Genomic DNA, 19,380 nt, shown 5'->3' with positions numbered 1-19,380 from the left:
AAATCTCAAAATCAAGGCTGAAATTCTAGTCTTACATGATTCATGAAGAAGATATAACATGTTAAACAAGTGAAATATTCATGCTTTTGTTTAGTCACAATTTAGGGTACTGACTATACAAATTTAAGACACTAAAAACTATATGAAAAAAGAATTTTCACTTACTGTTTTTTAAGATGGAGAGAGTATGTTTTCCTGTTCATTTGGATGGCATAAATGACCTAACAACAGAGTATTCAGAGAGAAAGTAATCATTAAAAATGTGAAATTCTTCAAACCAAAGACATACTTCTTTAAAATGTAAACTAATATTGTATCATGTGTGTGTCAAAATTATATCCACATATAGAAGTATATTGCTATCTTTCTTTAATCACAGGATGTATGACAGAAATTCAAGGAGTCTAAATCTATTTCAAATTAAGAGCATTAGTCATTGGCATTTATTACATATCATAATCAAATGTAATTTAAAATGGTTATATTTAGAAATGCTGAGGAACCTTGAAGAAACTTGAATTTTATTATCTTTTTTTCTACTTTTCAGCTTCTAGCACAGATACATGGAAAATCCGAGGACTATAATGCAGGTCCCCTTTTAAGGTGAAAGGGAGTAGCCAAACCGCCAGAAGCACTGCCTGCACACAGCCTTTCACCTTGCTGTTCTCTCCAGGATTTGCCTCACAACGTTCAGGGACAGTCCACGTTTAATAAGAAGCCCCCTCACCCCAACTCCAGATCTTTTCATGGGTCATGCCAGCTTCCCTCTTGTTGAGACTCAGTTGATGCTCTCCCCATTCCTGTTTTTATTTCCCTCCCCTCCCACAGTGCTCATCACAAGGGCAACCCCTAATTTACACAAATCCCCTCAGAGATTGCAGCTCAGAGAACACACCCTGGAGCACCAGCATCAAACATATCCATTTCTTATGGGGTAGCACGTAGTTAATTCTGATGAAGATTTTATGTTTGCAAAGAATATGAATTTTGTCATTGGGTGCAATTTTCTGTGTTGTCATTTTCAACCCTGTAGTGTTCGGTGTTCTGCAGTCTATTGAAAAAGGTGTGTTGGCATTTCCAAGTTTATTGTGACATTGTTTCTTTCTCCTTTCAATCTGAGGGTTTTATGCCCTGCATCATTTTGGAGCTATGTTGTTGGGTGCGAACAGATTTAGTATGTTGATATCTTCAGGATAAGTTGAGCACTTTATCAATAATAAGGTAGCATTTATTTCTAAAAGTATTTCTTGAAATTCTACTCTGATATTAGAATAGTTACACCAATCTACTGTTGATGTTTTAACTGTTTTACTTTAACTTTTGATCCATTTTATGTAATACTAGAGGCCCGGTGCACAAATTTGTGCACAGCTGGCGATCGGGCAATTGGAGCCGGCCTGCATGGTGGAGAGGGACTGTGGGAAGTTGGCCAGCAGTGGGAGGTTGTCTATGGGAGCACACTGACCACCAAGGGTAGCTCCTGCACTGAGCATCTGCCCCCTGTTGGTCAGTGTGCATCATAGCTACCAGCCGGTCATCCAGTCATACTGGTCACTTAGGCTTTTATATATAGAGAAGTATTTAAATTTTACGTATTTATTTATAATTTAGAGATGCATTCGGAAAGATAATAACAAGTAGCAATTTCCAGGGTATTGTACATATAAAGATGACTCCCAAATCTTACAAATTTCATGATGCGCTTTGTAACTTTCTTTTTGTATCTACACAAAGTATGTAGAAAAAGAATAGTTGTGAGTACTACTTCTTTTAGTATCCTATCTTTATTCTATTGTTTGAGAATAAATCTGTATAATTTATCTTCTACATTGTGGAAATCAAATAATGGCATGATCAAATATCCAGTTATTGAAGGCAGAAGCCTGATCTATGCAATAGTTGGTCTCTGTCTTACCTTCTAAACCCTACATGTTCTACATTTCTATTCCCTGATTTTTATATTATAAAATTATTGAATAAAATGGGAATAATAAGAAGTCTGCCTTACTCTGGCCCTAAAATAAAATGCTTTACTGTTCATAACATTAAGCTTGACACTTGTTACCGTTTACTCTTGGTGCTATTGTTTTGCTTAGATTCATGTAAATCTCACTGAGTCTGTTCTCTTCTAAAGTGAGATATTGTGTGAGTATTTGGTGAGTACGTGTGTGTAAATGTGTGAATAATTTTCTGAAATATTCTTTCTGGATATAGTCATTATTTTTCTCAATATGTTAGTGTGGTGAGTTTATTGAATATATATTTCTAATATTAAGAGATCTTTCCACAGAGAATAAAGCTACTTGGTCATAATGTTTCACAATTATTTGCTAATTTCAATTTTAAATATTCTGCAAGTATAAGAACCTATAACTTTCTTTTCTCCCACTTTATTTGTCTGCTATATAACAACATTACATTAACCTCTTAAGATGATTAAAATTCTGAAGGATTGATTTATGTTCTATTCTCTGAAAAAGATACTTATCTTTCCTTAAATATTGCCTGCATCCTTAAAGCCATTTGACTAGTAGAATTTTGTGGGCAACTTATTTAAATCTATCTATATATAAAGGGTGTCCCAAAATTCACGCAAAAAGTAATGTTGACAGAAAACACAGGTTTATAATTAAAAATTGTAAATTTTTTATTGATTCATAAAGTATACAGTATAGGGTTATGTATGGAATAGCATATTGGGTAAATGGCCTCCAAGGCTTTTGCTGGCACATATGCACTCTTTGGTTGAAATTTTCCATGACCGTTTTGCATAAATGTGGCTGAATTTCGTTGATACAGTGCTCAATTTCCTCCTTCAAGGCATAGGTGGTCATGGGCATGTTGGCATAAACCTTACACTTCAAAAAACCCCAAAGAAAAAAGTCCAACAGTGTTAAATCGCATGGTCTGGGCGGCCAATTCTGATCACCAAAACGGGAAATTACACAACCAGGAAATGACTCATGCAGTAATTGAATTGTTTCTCGGGCTGTATAGCATGTGGCACCATCTTGTTGAAACCACATGTCATCCACATCCATATCTTGTAATTTAGGCACAAAAAACTGGATTATCATGTTGTGATAGCAAGCACCATTAACTGTTATTGCCTGAGCAGCCACATTTTTGAAGAAGAATGGTCCGATGATGCCTCCAGCCCAAAATTTGCACCAAACAGTGACATGTTGTGGATATTTTGCCCGATATGCTATTCCATACATAACCTTATACTGTATACTTTATGAATCAATACAAATTTACAATTTTTAATTATAAACCTGTGTTTTCTATCAAAATTACTTCTTGTGTGAATTTTGGGACACCCTTTATAAAAGCCTAAGCAATCAAACAAACGACTGAACAACTGGTCGACCAGTTGCTATAATGTTCACTGACCACCAGGGGGCAGATGCTCAAGGCAGGAGCTGCCCCTGGTGGTCAGTGTGCTCCCACCATCAACTTCCCATGGCCAGCCAACTTCCCACAGTCCTTTCCCCCTGCCGTCTGGCCAACCTCCCACAGTCCTTCCACCCAGCCAACCACACCCCCACTTCCCCGATTGTTCCCCATCACCAGCCAGGCTGCGGGACCCCATCCATGCATGAATTCATGCACCAGGCCTCTAGTTTACTAATAAAAATGTTTTCATGATTGTAAGTATAATCTATAATCAGATATTGCATTTCTACTTTAGTCAAAAGAAATCTATTGGGGGAAAAACAGATATCAAGATGGTAGTTTTATAATAAACCTTATCAATAATTACAAAAAATTAATTTTATATGAATTCAATACCCACTGCCTGTCTTCTACACATGTCAATTAAAATCAAGGAGACTATTACCACTTTAATTTTTCCATATCTCTGTTGATTAAGGTGTATTTTTTTTAATTTACTGAGAGAAGAGTTTTAAAATCTCTAATGTAATTGTGGATTTGTCAACTATTTCGCTACTACATATTTTTGAGTCATGTTTTGATACACTCTTAGTAGATGCAAATATTTTTAAGATTATTATGCCTTCTTGATAAAGGAAGATATTTATCATTAAGACATGCAATTACTTATCCTATTAATAGCCTTGTCCTGCAGGCTACTTCTTTTATATCAATTTATCAACTTACATTTACTATGGATTTAGGTTTCAGTTTAAATTTTTTACATTCTTTTCTTTTAATCTATTTGTCTTATATTTAAAGAGTATTTCTTGCAGATAGCATTTAATTTTTTCACCCAAAGTGGCCATCTCTGATGTAGTTGGAAAGTTTACACTAATTACTTTTAAAGAAATTTGTATATTAGAGTATAAGGCAAATATGTTGTTGTTTACTTTTGCCATATATGTTCGCCCCCCCATTTTTCTTTACTGAAATTGGATATATCAATATAACAAGGTTTTAATATAAACACACATGCATATTTATACGCACCCCAACACATGTGCGCACACACCTTATATCATGTTTGTGTATAACACACACATATTTTCTGACATGAGCCACTGAATTACATATAAACAGTGAAATCCCTGTCATAATTAGCATACCAAGCATAGAGATTGACTTCTAAACACCATTTTCCTCTCCCTACTGATAGGAAACAGGTGCATAAATTGAAAAAATAGCTAAAATGTAATTAAAAATAGATTAAACAATGAAAAAGAAAACATGGTAAGAACTGAAAAATGTAACAGAAACAAAGAACATACAAAGATAATAAAAATCAATAGGTTTAAATCCACTCTATCAAGAATTAAATTTTAAGAATCTCCAAGTCCAGAGATAGTCATTCATTCAATGGTGAACTGCACTAAACATTTGAATAAGGAAAAATACTAATCTTATAAAAATGCATGAAATATAAAGTTGGAACACTTCTCAACTACTTATATGAAGCAGTATCAACCAGATATTGCAATAAGACAACTGCAAAATACCTACAGCAAATGTCATAGTTATTTTTAAAATATTGATAGCTTCTTCCTACGATAAAAGCAAAACAAACACAAAAGCATCAATAAACTAAATGAACTATTACCTGCTACTCAACATCATAGGGGATTCCTAGACAGTAAAAAAAAAAAAAAAAGGCATAGAGATTTGGGGGAAAAACTGTGCTTTCTGCAACTGATATGAATGCAACAAATAGAAAAGCCAAAGGAAACAACAGAAAACTATTATTTATGACAGTGATTTATTATTTGCAAATATTGATATAGTTAAATATATAAAAATCAATTTTATTTCTGTAATGTTAGAGATAAAATATTGGAAAGATAAATTTTATTAATACCATTTATGAAAGCATCAGAAAAAAAACATATGCATATCTCAACATAAAACTACAAACTATAAAAGAGAAAATTAAATAAGAGCTAAGGAAATGATGTATCAATACCATGATTTAGAAATATTGATATTAAGTTTTTCTTACAATCAAAATTTAATTGTAGTTTGAATGTTATCCAACAACTTATTTGTAAAATTTGGCAAGATAATTTCAAGTATATATATAAAAACAAAAGACTTTAAATAGACAAAATTCTGAAGAAAAGCAAAATGTAGAAAGACATATATTTATTTATCTAACTGATTTTAGAGAGAGAGGGAGGGAGAGAAGAGAAAGGGAGAGACAAACATAAATGTGAGAGAGCAATATCAATGAGTGCTGCCTCTTGCATGCCCCCTACTGGGGATCCAAGCCTGTAACCTGGGCATGTGCCCTAAGAGGAATCAAACCAGCAAACTTTTGGTACGTGAGACAAAGCTCAAACAACTGAGCCACAGTGGCCATGGCAAAAATAGAAAGACTTTAAATACTAAATTTCAAGACTTACTATAAAGCTACAGTAATTAAGATAGTGGGACATTTGTTTAAAAACAATTATATCACCTGGAAAAAAAAATGAGTTTAGAATAAATCCGCAAAAGATAACTTTTTGGAGGGACAGAGGTGCCTATTTAAATTAAAGGAAAAATAATATTTTTCTTATGAGTATCTATTGACTTACATGAAGGCCACAGGAAAAAATTACTTTTGACACCCTTCCATATGATAACAGTATCTTAGAAATGTTCACAGATGTGTCAAAACTAATATTATAATGTTTTGAGAAGAAACTATAGGAGACTATTTCCATGACCTTGTGTTAGTCAATAATTATTAAATAGACAATAAAAAGAATGGCCATAAAATAAATAGTTGATTAATTAAACACCATCAAAATTAAAAACTGTTGTGCATCTAAAGCAGTGGTTCTCAACCTTCCTAATGCCACAACCCTTTAATACAGTTCCTCATGTTGTGGTGACCCCCAATTTCATCGTTATAAATTGAACATAATTAAAGCATAGTAATTAATCACAAAACAATATGTTATTATATATGTGTTTTCCGATGGTCTTAGGCGACCCCTGTGAAAGGGGTCAATATGCCTAATTTGCATATCAGGTTGAGAACCACTGATCTAAAGAAACTATTAAGAATGTTAAAAGGCAATCCCCAGACTAAAGATTGATACTTGGCCGAAATCGGTTTGGCTCAGTGGATAGAGCGTCGGCCTGCGGACTGAAGGGTCCCGGGTTCGATTCTGGTCAAGGGCATGTACCTGGGTTGCGGGCACATCCCCAGTGGGGAGTGTGCAGGAGGCAGCTGATCGATGTTTCTCTCTCATCGATGTTTCTGACTCTCTATCTCTCTCCCTTCCTCTCTGTAAAAAATCAATAAAATATATTTTAAAAAAAAAGATTGATACTTGCAATTCATATCCAATTGGCCTATTAATATTCTACATGTCACTCATCATTATTATTTGTGGGATGACAAATAAATAAAAAAGGATAAGAAAAGGGAATAAAAGCAGCAAAATTGCAAACAACAAATATTGAGAATGCCAAGTATTAGTAAGAATGTGGAATAACAGAAACTCATACCCCACTAGTGGAAATCTAACACCTGCCAGAATGGCTATCTACCACCAATAAACCAACAAATAACAAGTGTTGGCAAGGATGTGGAGAAAAGGAAATCCTAGTGCATTGATCGTGGGAATGCAGCCACTGTAGAAACATATGAAGTTTCCCCCAAAATTAAAAGTGGAATGATCAAACAACTGAACAGCAGGCTGCATGGGGAGACGAAGCCGGAGGGGGGAGGCCATAAGGAGCGACCAGGCCAGCAGAGGGGGCAGTTGGAGGTGACCAGACCAGCAGGGGGAGGGCAGTTAGGGGCAATTCAACTTGCAGAGGGGAGCAGTGAGGGGCAACTAGGCCAGTGGAAGGGCAGTTGGGGGCAACCAGGCCAGCAGGGGGTGGGGTCAGTTAGGTGCAACCAGGCTGGCGGGGGGGGGGGGCAGTAAGGGGTGACCAGGCTGGAGGAGGGGGCAGTTAGGAGTGACTAGGCTGGCAAGGAGGGGGCAGTTGGGGGCGACCTGGCCAGGAGTGGAGGGCAGTTAGGGGCAATAAGGCCAGCGGGGGAGGGAGGGCAGTTAGGGGCAACCAGGCAGGCAGGCAAGTGAGCAATTAGGAGCCAGTGGTCCAGGATTGTGAGAGTGATGTCCGACTGCTGATTTAGGCCCGATCCCAAGGATCAGACATCCCCCAAGGAGTCCCAGATTGGAGAGGATTCAGACTGGACTGAGGGGACACCCCCCTGTGCACAAATTTCATGCACTGGGCCTCTAGTTTGATTATAAGATTATATACCTTACAAGTGTACATTTCTATGACATATGATCTTCCTATTGTATTGTCAAATCATCCACAGTTAAATCATCTTCCCTCACCATATATTTGACACCCCTTACCCTCTACTACCTCTTCTACCCTGCTTCCCTCTGGTAACCACTATACAGCTTGTTGTCTAATTCTACAAGTAGTTGTTTGTTTTTCTTGTTTGTTCATTTGTTGCTTTTGGGTTTTACATCCCACATATGAGTGAAATCAGAAGATTGTTAACTATTTCTGACTTATTTTGCTTAACATAGTATTCTCAATATCCATTCATGTTCTCACAAATGGTAGTATTTCCTCTTTTCTTATGGTTGAATAGTATGTACACACAACCTCCTCTTTATCCTATCATGGAATCAGTTTATCCTGGGATTGTGGGAAGGGTGGTGTCATATGATTTTAAAGATGTGTTAGTTTCTCAAAAGGAAAAAATTATCAGTGCTGTCTGTTTTATCTTAGGTCAGCTCTATTATATTTTTTATGAGTGTAACTATTTTAAAAAATATAGATGCATATATGTTTGATAATTTATTTACACATTTATATATTTCTCATTCCTAATGTGACATATTTTATAAATATATATTTTATTGATTTTTTTACAGAGAGGAAGGGAGAGGGATAGAGCGTTAGAAACATCGATGAGAGAGAAACATCGATCAGCTGCCTCCTGCATACCTCCTATTGGGGATGTGCCCACAACCAAGGTACATGCCCTTGACTGGAATCGAAGCTGGGACCTTTCAGTCCACAGGCTGATGCTCCATCCACTGAGCCAAACCAGTTAGGGCAAATGTGACATATTTTTTACTCTCATTTCCATTTTCCTTAGTCTACCTCACCAAAATATGTCCTACATTTCTATCAGAAATAAACTTTTGACACTGTGGATCCAGACTATTCTAGCTTAACTCTCTCTTTATTACTTGTACATCTTAATTTTAGCCATAGCTTTAAAATTTAAGGTTATAATTAATTTTAAGTTCTAATATTCAAAACTTTTTTTGATTTGCAGGTATTTGTAATTATAAATTATTCCCTATATCATCTTAAGAGCATGACTCAAGGTAAAGTACTTTGGTTTGTAGTTTTTTAATTCTTGAACATTAGTTATTTAATATCCATTGTAATGTATGATATCTTCTTCAATTCATGAATGACGGACATACATGTGTATTTTTAAATTACAAATAGAGATTTGTCTTTTTGATAAATTTTAAATTGTGAACATATAAGGAGTTTTGTACTGTGTTTGATTTTTAATTCTTTAACGTGCTTTTGTCAATTTTGTTGAATCACCTGTATATTCCTTTTTAAAAATATATATTTTATTGAATTTTTACAGAGAGGAAAAGAGAGGGATAGAGAGTTAGAAACATCGATGAGAGAGAAACATCAATCAGCTGCCTCCTGAACACTCCCTACTGGGGATGTACCCGCAACCAGAATCAAACCTGGGACCCTTGAGTCCGCAGGCTGACGCTCTATCCACTGAGCCAAGCCGGTTAGGGCCACCTTTATATTCTTAAGAAGCATTAATTACTGTGGAGACAGAGCTGATTTACAGCAGGATCAGCAAAGTTCTGCCTTTATTTCTGGGGATGCCTCCAGCCTGAATGTGCCTGACTCTTAGTCAAAAGGACTGTGAGATTTGTAATGCACACGTAGGGAACAAAACTTCCCTGGCTAAAGTTAGCTTCCTCAGTGTTGTCCTACCTATCTAGACTGGGCTGGCGTGGCTTCCTAGTGGCTGAAGCTTTGTAAGGAGTAGTCTCTCAAGGCAAAAGTTCCTCTCCCAGGTCTTGTTATTCCAAACCAGAGACTCAGCATGTTTCAGGAGCAGAGACTGGGTTCATGAGGAGCTGACTGTGGATGTTTCTTGGATCCTGATATTTGCCTGAATTCTCTTTCTCCTGCTGCACCAGATGCTTTGCCCTTAAAAAGCCTCATGTGCGATAGATACACTGTGGGGTCTAGTGAGTCCTAACAAATAGCAGAAAGGAAAACCAGTGCATTTATTCCATGGGATCATTCAATTAATATATTTCCATTGGATAAAATGTTTATTTTTGTTTTTCAAGTATTCTTTATATCTTTATGATTTGTCCACCACCATTTGAAAAAAAAATGTTTTTTTCTCTCAATTTTTATTTTTCAATTAAAGTTGATATTCAACATTATATTAGTCCCAGGTGTACATCATGGTGGTTACATATTTATATAATTTAGGAAGTGATCCCCTGAATAATTCTGGTCCCCACTTGGCAGCATACATAGTTACTATGATATTACTGACTATATTCCTTATGCTGTACTTTACATGTAGTTCACATGCCCATGACTATGTTGTAAGAGCCAATTCGTGTTTCTTAATACCTTCACCATTGTCACCCAGCTTCCCCTCAACCCCCCTTATATCTGACAATCACCAGTTTGTTCTCTGTATCTATGAGTCTGTTTATTTCTTCATTTATTTTGTTCTTTAGATCCCACATATAAGTGAAATCATGTGGTATTTGTCTTTGTAGTATTATTCACAATAGTCAAGATATGGCAGCAACCTAAGCTTCCATTGATAGACAAATGAATAAAGAAGACGTGGCACATACTATATGTAATAGAATATTACGTGGCCACTAAATGGAATGAAATCTTACCATTTGCAACAATATGGATGGACTTAGAGGGTATTACGCTTAGAGGAAATAATTTTTTGGACTCACTATGAAAATGAATTTGAAAATTTTTCCCTTTAGTGCTATAAGATTTTATTTTACACTAGAGGCCTGGTGCATGAATTCATGCACAGGTGGGGGGATCAGGGTAGGGCTAGTAGGGGGAGGGCCCACGGGCAGTTGGCTGACTGGCCCCGCACCCTGGTCAAACTCCTCATTGACCTCCTGGTCGAATTCCTGGTTGAGGGGATAATATGCATAATAGCCTTTTATTATATAGAATGTGCTGAAGGCACTTATCAAAGTTTTACAAATTTATAATTGTTAAATGTGCCTAGTGAACTGAATATTTAAAAATGCTTATCCTTCATTATGTTGGGTGTGTTGAGTATGTGTATTAAGTGTGTTTGAGTGCACTAAATGCTTTCCTTTCTTTTTCTGCTGTTCTTGTGGATACTCATGTTTTCTTCTTGTTCCCATTATCCCGGTATGTGTTAAACTCTCCTAAGATTTTTAACCTCTCAGGATACTTATGTTTTCAGTGTTACAAATTTTAGAAACTCATAATCACTGGATTTTTTTTGGGGGGGGGGGGGTGTCATAAAGTGAGACAGATAGATAATTCAGTCTGTAAAACCTGCCTCAGTGTCTAATAGTTTTTCAGTTGGCAATTCATGCTCCTCTCTGGCCCTGCCACTGAGGTTCCAATCCTTGGATTCCTATCACATTACTAAGTACCTTTATAACTTCATAATGTTCATATATCATTCGGGAAATTAAAGCTATCAAAACACTTGTTCTCATTCAGATAAAATGACTCTTAAATACATTAATTAGAACACCACATTTCACAAAGGGATACTCATGAATTAACTTGAGTCATGCAGTTCAGTAAAAATAAAACATTTTTATAAAGTGATTTCTTAATTACTTGCGTTTCTGAAACATCGACATCATTGGTGGTGGTTCCGAGTTTCTGTGGCACTGTAATTTGCAGATGTGATGTTTCTGAGTCTGCAGTAAGACAAACATGTGTGAGCATTCCCAGGGTGTAGCATCTTTCATCTTCATTTATTTCTCCTCTCCTGCCATGTCACTCTGAACTTCCAAGCCCCAACACACACACACACACACACACACACACACACATTGTGCGACTCCAGGAAGAGGCCCCTCTCATGTGAGAGTGCTGCCCTATCACTGTCCAAAGAGCCTGGGACTCGCTGACCTCAGCCCTGACTGGGGGAGGAAGTGCTGGTCTCAGGACCCCATCCAAGTTCTCTAGGGCCCCACTGCCCCAGCAGCAGGGCACCCTCTCCTGCCCCTGCAGACTCAGGTAAGTGAGGGCCAACTGCCCCAGGCCTGCTCTGAGCTCTCCAACCACCATGCTCAGCAGGACCCTGAAACTAGGTGGCTCTGACAGCATGACTGGGGACCCCCAGCCTGGCCCTGGGATCTGGAGCAAGAAGGGAGACACTGGCCTCGCCCGGGGACACTGTGCTGGGCGGCCCTCCTATGGCGCAGGTTCCCCACTTACAATGGTCTGCGAAGGTCAACCTGCCGAGGCCTGGGAGGATCAGCAAGAGAAACAGCATTGCGAGCCAGGTGACCCTCGCCACAGTGCAGGCAGTTGGTGGCATAACTGAGGCGTCTCGCGCATGTGCAGGGGGCTGAGTTCTGGGCCAGGAGGATGGAATGTGAGACTGCTCGGCCCCGCCCACCACTGACGACCCCGCCCACGGGCCAGCTGAGCACAGGAGCTCAGGGGAGCCTATTTGCTGCCTGTGCTTTATTTCCCCAAAGCTGACTGAAGTTTTAAAGGTCTTTGGGGGTCACATTCGGTTATAAAGCCACTTTCTCCTCTGGAAGCAGCTATTGGTGGTGAAGTTCTTGGCAATATGAAGAGTTCACGTCATAGCTTTCTGGTACAATAGCTGAATTACTATAGTGAAGGGAAAAGGCAATAGAAATTTACACAATACTTAGTAGCAGACAACTGCCTGCTTTAATCATATATACTGCCAGATTTCTACTTATGTCTCAGGTCTAAACAAATACAGACACACCCATGAACATAAAGAGATGTTGTGAAAAAGCAAATATAAATCTCAATTGCCTGTTTGTTTCTTAGAAAATTCTTTGGTCAAGCAAACTAAATGAAACACTAAAAATGAAATGTGTGCATGTATTTGTTTGAATCCCACAGTATGGAGTGATAATTTCAGTGTCAGGCTGAAAAAAGATATCACAAGTATGAAGTGACCCTGTGAAAACAGCTTTACATTCTCATTATTTCTTCTGTATAAGAAGAATAATGTCTAAGCAGATTAATACAAATTAAATATAAATTTTTCTCCACATCGGTGTGGAGTTCACATGTGGAAAGGCATGGAATTAACTTGAAAAGAGCTTTCATTTGATGGCTTAATATGCAAGTTAGTGTCTTGCAAAATTTTAATTTTGCAAAGACTTTTTTTTAACCAGGCAGTTTTTACTTAAATTGTTCTTCCATGGAATGCTTATGCTTGCATTCCTTACATGCAATACTTATATACAAAATCAAATAATTGTGTTTTCCCTATGTGTAAGGTGAAGCAAAAATAAAACAATGAATAAGGCTAGCCTTTTTAAAATATATATCCTTTTTCATGATTTTCTTAAATCATATTAGTGTGATTCATCAAAAAAATGTATATACTTTTACCAAATAATAAAACAAAAAAATCTATTTCTAAATAGGCAGTTCTGTATATGGTATTTCACTAACATATTTATAGCCCTATTATTTAGTTTTGTTATGATGCATGTTATACATCATATTCGCTTATTTGAAGACTTTTATACACTATAAAAATTAGTATTTTTATCTTTTTGCCAAATTATGTGACTATTAATAGAGTATATCAGTATTAGTTATGCTGATCTTAAGATAAAATGCCTTTCTGATTAACTAAAACCTGATCATTTTTTTTGAAGTTTACTACATGACTGAATGTTAAGGCATGATGAATATTAAAAGGTTATTCATGGTTCTACTAAAATTCTCTGTTGTTCAGTCAAATAACCAAAAGGTGAAATAAGTATGCATTGTTTAAATTCATTACTTCATTTCCATGATTGGTAATAACTGCTCATTTTTAAATGTGTTTCTTATAGCCATTCAAATTATTTGTGTTTATATCAACAATTATTTTTACATGTTTACTACAAGCCTTAAAATAGGCTATTAACATACATGTAACACTATGACTCTTTCCAAGTACATCAGAGATTAACAGAAAACTAGATATGTAGAAGAGATGCCACAGATAGAAGTAAAAATCCTTGTTAGAGGGATGTTCAAAGTTCTCTGGGAGCACAGCCAAGATGATTTTGTTTTCTATACAGATATCAATTGAAGCTAAAGAGTAGCTGTGACATTTGATGTGAACTATACTTAGAAGAGTGAATAACTTGTATGGACATTCATGCATTTTAAAACATTTTACTTAAATATTTTAAAATTATATAAAAACTTTATATGCAAATGAATGATTTTTGTGTTAGAATGATAACTGGTAGTAGTGTGGAGTGATGGGATTAGAATGGTGAAGACTGGAAGTAATAACTTCATTTTCAATAGGTTAGACCAGTATTATCTACATACTCAGGAATAAAGAGTTGGGGAAGGGGGATAAAATAGTAAAGATATTTGAGAGGAACTGAGATAGTGGGGTAGGTAAACATAGGTACTTGCCCCCTCCCACAATCACATCAAAATTACAACTAAAATACAGAAGACCCATCATTAGGAACCACCTGAAACCTTGATGAATGGAAGTGTTACAACTAGAGAAGAACAAACCACATTGAGACTGATAGGAGAAGTGCAGGTGAGGAATGGGCTCGTCCAACACCCATGTGTGACTTTTTTTTTTTTTAAATCAGGAGGGATATCTTCAAGGCCTCCCATAAGAAAGAGGAAGTCCCAGTCCCACAGCAGACCCCAAGCCCAGGGTTCCAGAGCTGGGGAAGGAAGTCCTCATAACTTCGCAGTGTAAAACCCATCTGGGATTATGTGAGTGACACAGAGGCTGCTGGAGTCCCAGGTGTTCCTCTTGAAGGGCCCATGCACAAAATTTACATGGTCCTATTTCCTCTGAGCTCCAGCACCACTGCTCGCATTGGGGGAGTTCTGGGGCATACAGGGAGGAACTGGACTGTTTGGCATCGGAGCAGGAACTTGGGGCAGCTTTCTCCCAGACCGGGGTACTTGCAGGGGTCATTGTGCCTGTGTTAGGACCTCTCCAGTCCCCAGTGGTAGATCTAACTGGCAGCCATATCTGAGTTTCTATCAGCTTGGCCCACCCTATTCATTCTACCCTGGTGATTTCCTAAGACCCATCCTATCCAATTTGCAGCTCCACCCAAGCTTTTCAATATTTATGGTCTGTCCTGGGTCAGGCTTCAGACTTTGCTAAAATCTCTTAAACAAGCAGCAGCTGGAGCCAGCATGCCTCAAACCTATCATTAAAAGGCTCAAGACCTGACACTAATACCTGCCTGCCTTGCTTTAGAGCTGGGCCTTGTCTGGGCACTTTTTAGCCCAATATAAGTAGCAGCCATCTGCATATCTCTATGTAGCTCCTATGAGGTGGCTCCAGGCAGTGGCTGACTTTGCACCTCCCAGGAGGTTCCAGAGCCAATTCACCTGGTGGACAGCTTCAGACCACAAGAGATTACAACTCTATACATTCACAAGTGACACACTCAAGGGACTGACTCAGTGAGCACCAAAGCCCTCTGAAGCATGTCCTGCTCCATGGTCTCCTGTCTAGCAGCTTTTCCATTATAGATGGTCCTCACAGCCAATTTGTCTGGAGGTTAATTCCTCCCAGTGATGCCAAGAGAAATCAAAGCTCAACTACAACAAGACTATGCACACAGCCCACACAGGGGTGCACCTAGAGTGCCCAGCTCAGGTGATTCAGGATGCTGAGCCACTGGACCCTACAGAACACCTACTAGACAAGGCTACTCTACCAATTCCAGGAGACATAGCAGCTCTACCTGGAAACAAGCATTGGGAAGTAGTCAAAATGTGAAGACAAAAAAACATGTTACAATCAAAGAAACTTAAGCAAACTATTGGATACAGAGTTCGAAACAATGGTTATAAGGTTAACTCAAGGATCATAATGAGAGCCGAAACCGGTTTGGCTCAGTGGATAGAGCGTCAGCCTGGGGACTGAAAGGTCCCAGTTTCGATTCTGGTCAAGGGCATGTACCTGGGTTGTGGGCACATCCCCAGTGGGAGATGTGCAGGAGGCAGCTGATCGATGTTTCTCTCTCATCGATGTTTCTAACTCTCTATCCCTCTCCCTTCCTCTCTGTAAAAAATCAATAAAATATATAAAAAAAAAAAAGGATCATAATGAGAGCTCTAAGGGACTTAGTGAGACATTCAAGGATCTTAGTGAGAATGTCAAAGACATGAAAAAGAACCAGTCAGAAATGAAGCATAAACTACCTAAAATAAAAAAATAATTTACAGGGATTCATAAGTAGAATAGAGGATTCCAAAAATCAAATCAATGATTTGGAATATGAGGAATCAAAAAGCACGCAATCAGAAGAGTAAAAAGAAAAAAGAATCAAAAAGTATGAAGGTAGTGTAAGGAGCCTTTGGGACAACTTCAAGTGAACCAACATTCCCATTATGGGGGTGCCAGAAGGAGAAGAGAGAGAGAGAGAGAGCAAGATATTGAAAACCTATTTGAAGAAATGACATATAAGTTCCCCTTCCTGGCAAAAGAAATAGACTTAGAAGTCTAGGAAGCACAGAGAGTCCTAAACAAGAGGAACCCAAAGAGGACCATACCAAGACACATCATAATTAAAATGCCAAGGGTTAAAGACAAAGAGAGAATCTTAAAAGCAGCAAGAGAAAAGCAGTTAGTCATCTACAAGGGAGCATCCATACAACTATCAACTGATTTCTCAACAGAAACTTTGAATGCAAGAAGGGATTGGCAAGAAATATGAAATATTAAAAGAGATGAATAGCAAAAGGTAGAACCAAGATTACTTTACTCAGCAAACATATCTATCATTTAGAATTAAAGGTCACATGAAGAGTCCATAGACAAGAAAAAGCTAAAGGGGTTCATCACCAACAAACTGGTATTTGATGAAATATTGATGGGTATTCTTGTGAAGATGAAGACAAGAAGAAGAAGAAGGAGAGAAGAAGAAGAAGAAGAAGAAGAAGAAGAAGAAGAAGAAGAAGAAGAAGAAGAAGAAGAAGAAGAAGAAGAAGAAGAAGAAGAAGGAGAAGGAAATGAATAATAAAATAGCAATAAAGATATATCTATCAACAATTAAATCTAAAAATAAAAATAAACAAATAAGAAATCTAATAACCAAAATAAACTAGAATCAGAGGCAGGAACTGGGTGGAGGGGGACAATTGGGGGAATAAAAGGGGATATCAGCAATACTCTCAATAACAGAGTTTTTTTTTACATAAAAAGTCTATTAGCCATGCAAAAGTGAAGCTGCTTAAAGGTATTAAAAAACAACAAAGAAATTAATTAGTAGCAAACCTGGGGGCCCCCAAAGAACAAAGATATAGCCTAGATCTCAACTTCCAGTACATCAAGAAAGTATCATCTGGAGAGAGAACAATTACCTATGACCAGCAACTCAGATGGAGCAATTCCTTGAAGATGGATGGGATGCTAGTGACTCTCTGGGGGTTTGGGGCTGGGCTTACTTGACAACACTTCAAATCCCAAGCCTGGAATGGATGGGGAAGGGAATCACAAGGTATTGGAGAGATGTGGACTGTAGGTGTCCTCTTTTGAGATGGGAGCAGTTAGCATGGCCTTGGGCATCTGAGGTCAGACTGCTGCAGTGGATGAAGGAATGTCCTCCTCGGGATGTAACAGCCTCCCACATTCAAAAGAGGCAAAAGCACTTTATTTTCCACTAAAGGATCCCAGCAGGTAGAAGAATCAGCAGACACAAGCCTACATACTTTCACTCACAGGATTTATTTTGGTTTGTGAAACTGAAAGCTTTAAGCCATAACAAAAGGAGAAAAAAGCAGATGTTTATTCATTTTTGGATCAAGTGAATTTCTTGGTAATATCTTTTCTCCAACCTATGGCTTTTTTGACATTATTGCCCAGTTACTGCTGCGAAAGAAATATAGAAAATAGAAAGGTTAAATTTTTACTTAATAAAACTGTCTAATTTTACTATGCATCTACAGGTATAGCATTTAATTAGTATAATAAAACACTGGTTATACTGTCACAATCTGTGCCTGTGTTCCATGAAATTTGTAAACCCATTTCTTTTTCTTGAACCTTTTGTGATAGCCACATTAAAAATATATCATAAATTGGTATTTATAAATATCTCTCTTACACAGTCTCTATGCTTCACATGGGCAAAAGAAAATCATCAGCAAGGAAGCAGTGAGAAAAAAAATAAAATTGGAAGAAATAAATAATAATTTTGATTAATTGGTCTATTTTTTGTCTACAGTGGAGAAGTACTTCCAAGAGCTCTCTGTGTATATCCAATAGGTGTCCTACATACACATGTTCAAAAGAGAACTCACACTTCACTCCCCTGTGCATCATCCTTCCAACACCAAACTGCTTCTAGCCTACTCTACTATACGTCATTAGTAAAAGGTGTCATTTTTGATTTTGTCAGAAATGTTTTAGTCTTCATAATTCTTTGTTATTCTACACCAAATATATCCATCACTGACCACTTCATTAACACTACCTTTATTCTATCTCACAAAATCTTTTGATCATGCCTTCTCTTCCAAACCTGCCCTCATCACAACTTGCCTGTGTATTCTGTACTCTCCTAGCTGTTTCCTGCATCTCCAGTTCTGGCTGAATCTGACTGACTTTTCCCCTGCTTCATTCCAGCAAACCATACAATGTAAAATCCCTCAAGTACCATTTCTAAAATACTTTCCCATGCTTCCATTCATATATGAGAAAATGTAAACTCCTTACCAGGGCACACCGGACAATTGTCTTGGCTCATGATTACCTATGTAGATTTTACCTCTCAATGTTCATAACTATTAAAATAAAATTTAAAATGTATTAAGAGTATAAATTTAGAAACAGGTTTGGGTTTACATTTTAACCTTCTTATCTTCCTGCTTTATATCAGGAACATAAATAAACATTATTTATGTACTTTTTCTTACTCTACATCCAAGCTGTCAATTCATTTTGTTAGTTCATCTTAAAAATTTATTCCTAAACCTGTTTTTACTATTGCTGGTCTTAGGTACCATCCTGTTTTCTCTTGGGTTAAAAACTCTACTAACTGGTTTCTCCACTTTTACTCTCTGTCCTTGTTACTTTCAATTCTCTCCAGATAGACTGATATCACTGTTATTTAGCAAACATTCCTGATTTTTATTTTTTTTTCATTGGATCATTCTTGTGTTAGGAAAGCTCCTGCCCAGATATATGCAAGTATAGCTCTGCCAGCTGAATTTCTGTGTAAGACAGCATTGGATTATTGGAGAAAAGGTGAAGCTCTATCTTTAATTCTGGGAAAGGCTGGATGTCTGCTTTCACATTTTGCCAAGATAAGGGCAGTGAGATCATCTACTTAAATTTTTTTTTAAAGGAACCTTGAGTCCTTGTACATGAAGTGTCTCTCTGACTTCCATTACTGCCTTCACTCTCTCTTGCTGTGTTGTTTCCTTTGCATTTAAATAAAAGCCTTAGGTGAGATGACCATATGAGTCCATGAGATGTTCTTTCAAACATCTAAACTGGGTATTTTCACCTCCTCCAATTCTTTGCTTACATATCACTTGCTCAATAGGACCTTCTTAGTCAACCATATTTTTAAAAATTGCTATCAAATTCCTTTATCCACATCAACTTTTCCAGTTACCCCGATTGCCCTAATATTTCCCATTTGATTAATCACTTTCAATATA

General features: G+C 37.4%; 1 protein-coding gene across 1 annotated transcript in view; it reads right to left on the bottom strand.

The window, feature by feature from the left end:
* The window catches only part of LOC139004889 (A disintegrin and metallopeptidase domain 3-like), a 117,434-nt gene extending 105,388 nt beyond the window's left edge, over positions 1-12,046 (bottom strand). Inside the window, exons 1-3 of the mRNA XM_070407391.1 lie at positions 11,944-12,046; positions 11,338-11,420; positions 166-221 (exon numbers count right to left, since the gene is read on the bottom strand). Of these exons, the coding sequence (XP_070263492.1) occupies positions 166-221; positions 11,338-11,420; positions 11,944-12,046 (242 nt within the window). The remainder of the gene's footprint in view (positions 1-165; positions 222-11,337; positions 11,421-11,943) is intronic.
* Between the last annotated feature and the right edge of the window lie 7,334 nt (positions 12,047-19,380).

This window comes from Myotis yumanensis, unplaced genomic scaffold (assembly GCF_028538775.1).
Source record: "Myotis yumanensis isolate MYYU_CA2020_CCGP unplaced genomic scaffold, mMyoYum1.0.hap1 SCAF_3, whole genome shotgun sequence".
NCBI classification, from domain to species: Eukaryota; Metazoa; Chordata; class Mammalia; order Chiroptera; family Vespertilionidae; genus Myotis; species Myotis yumanensis.
The sequence above is the reverse complement of the archived record's forward strand: the minus strand, read 5'-3'. Positions and strand labels throughout refer to the sequence as shown.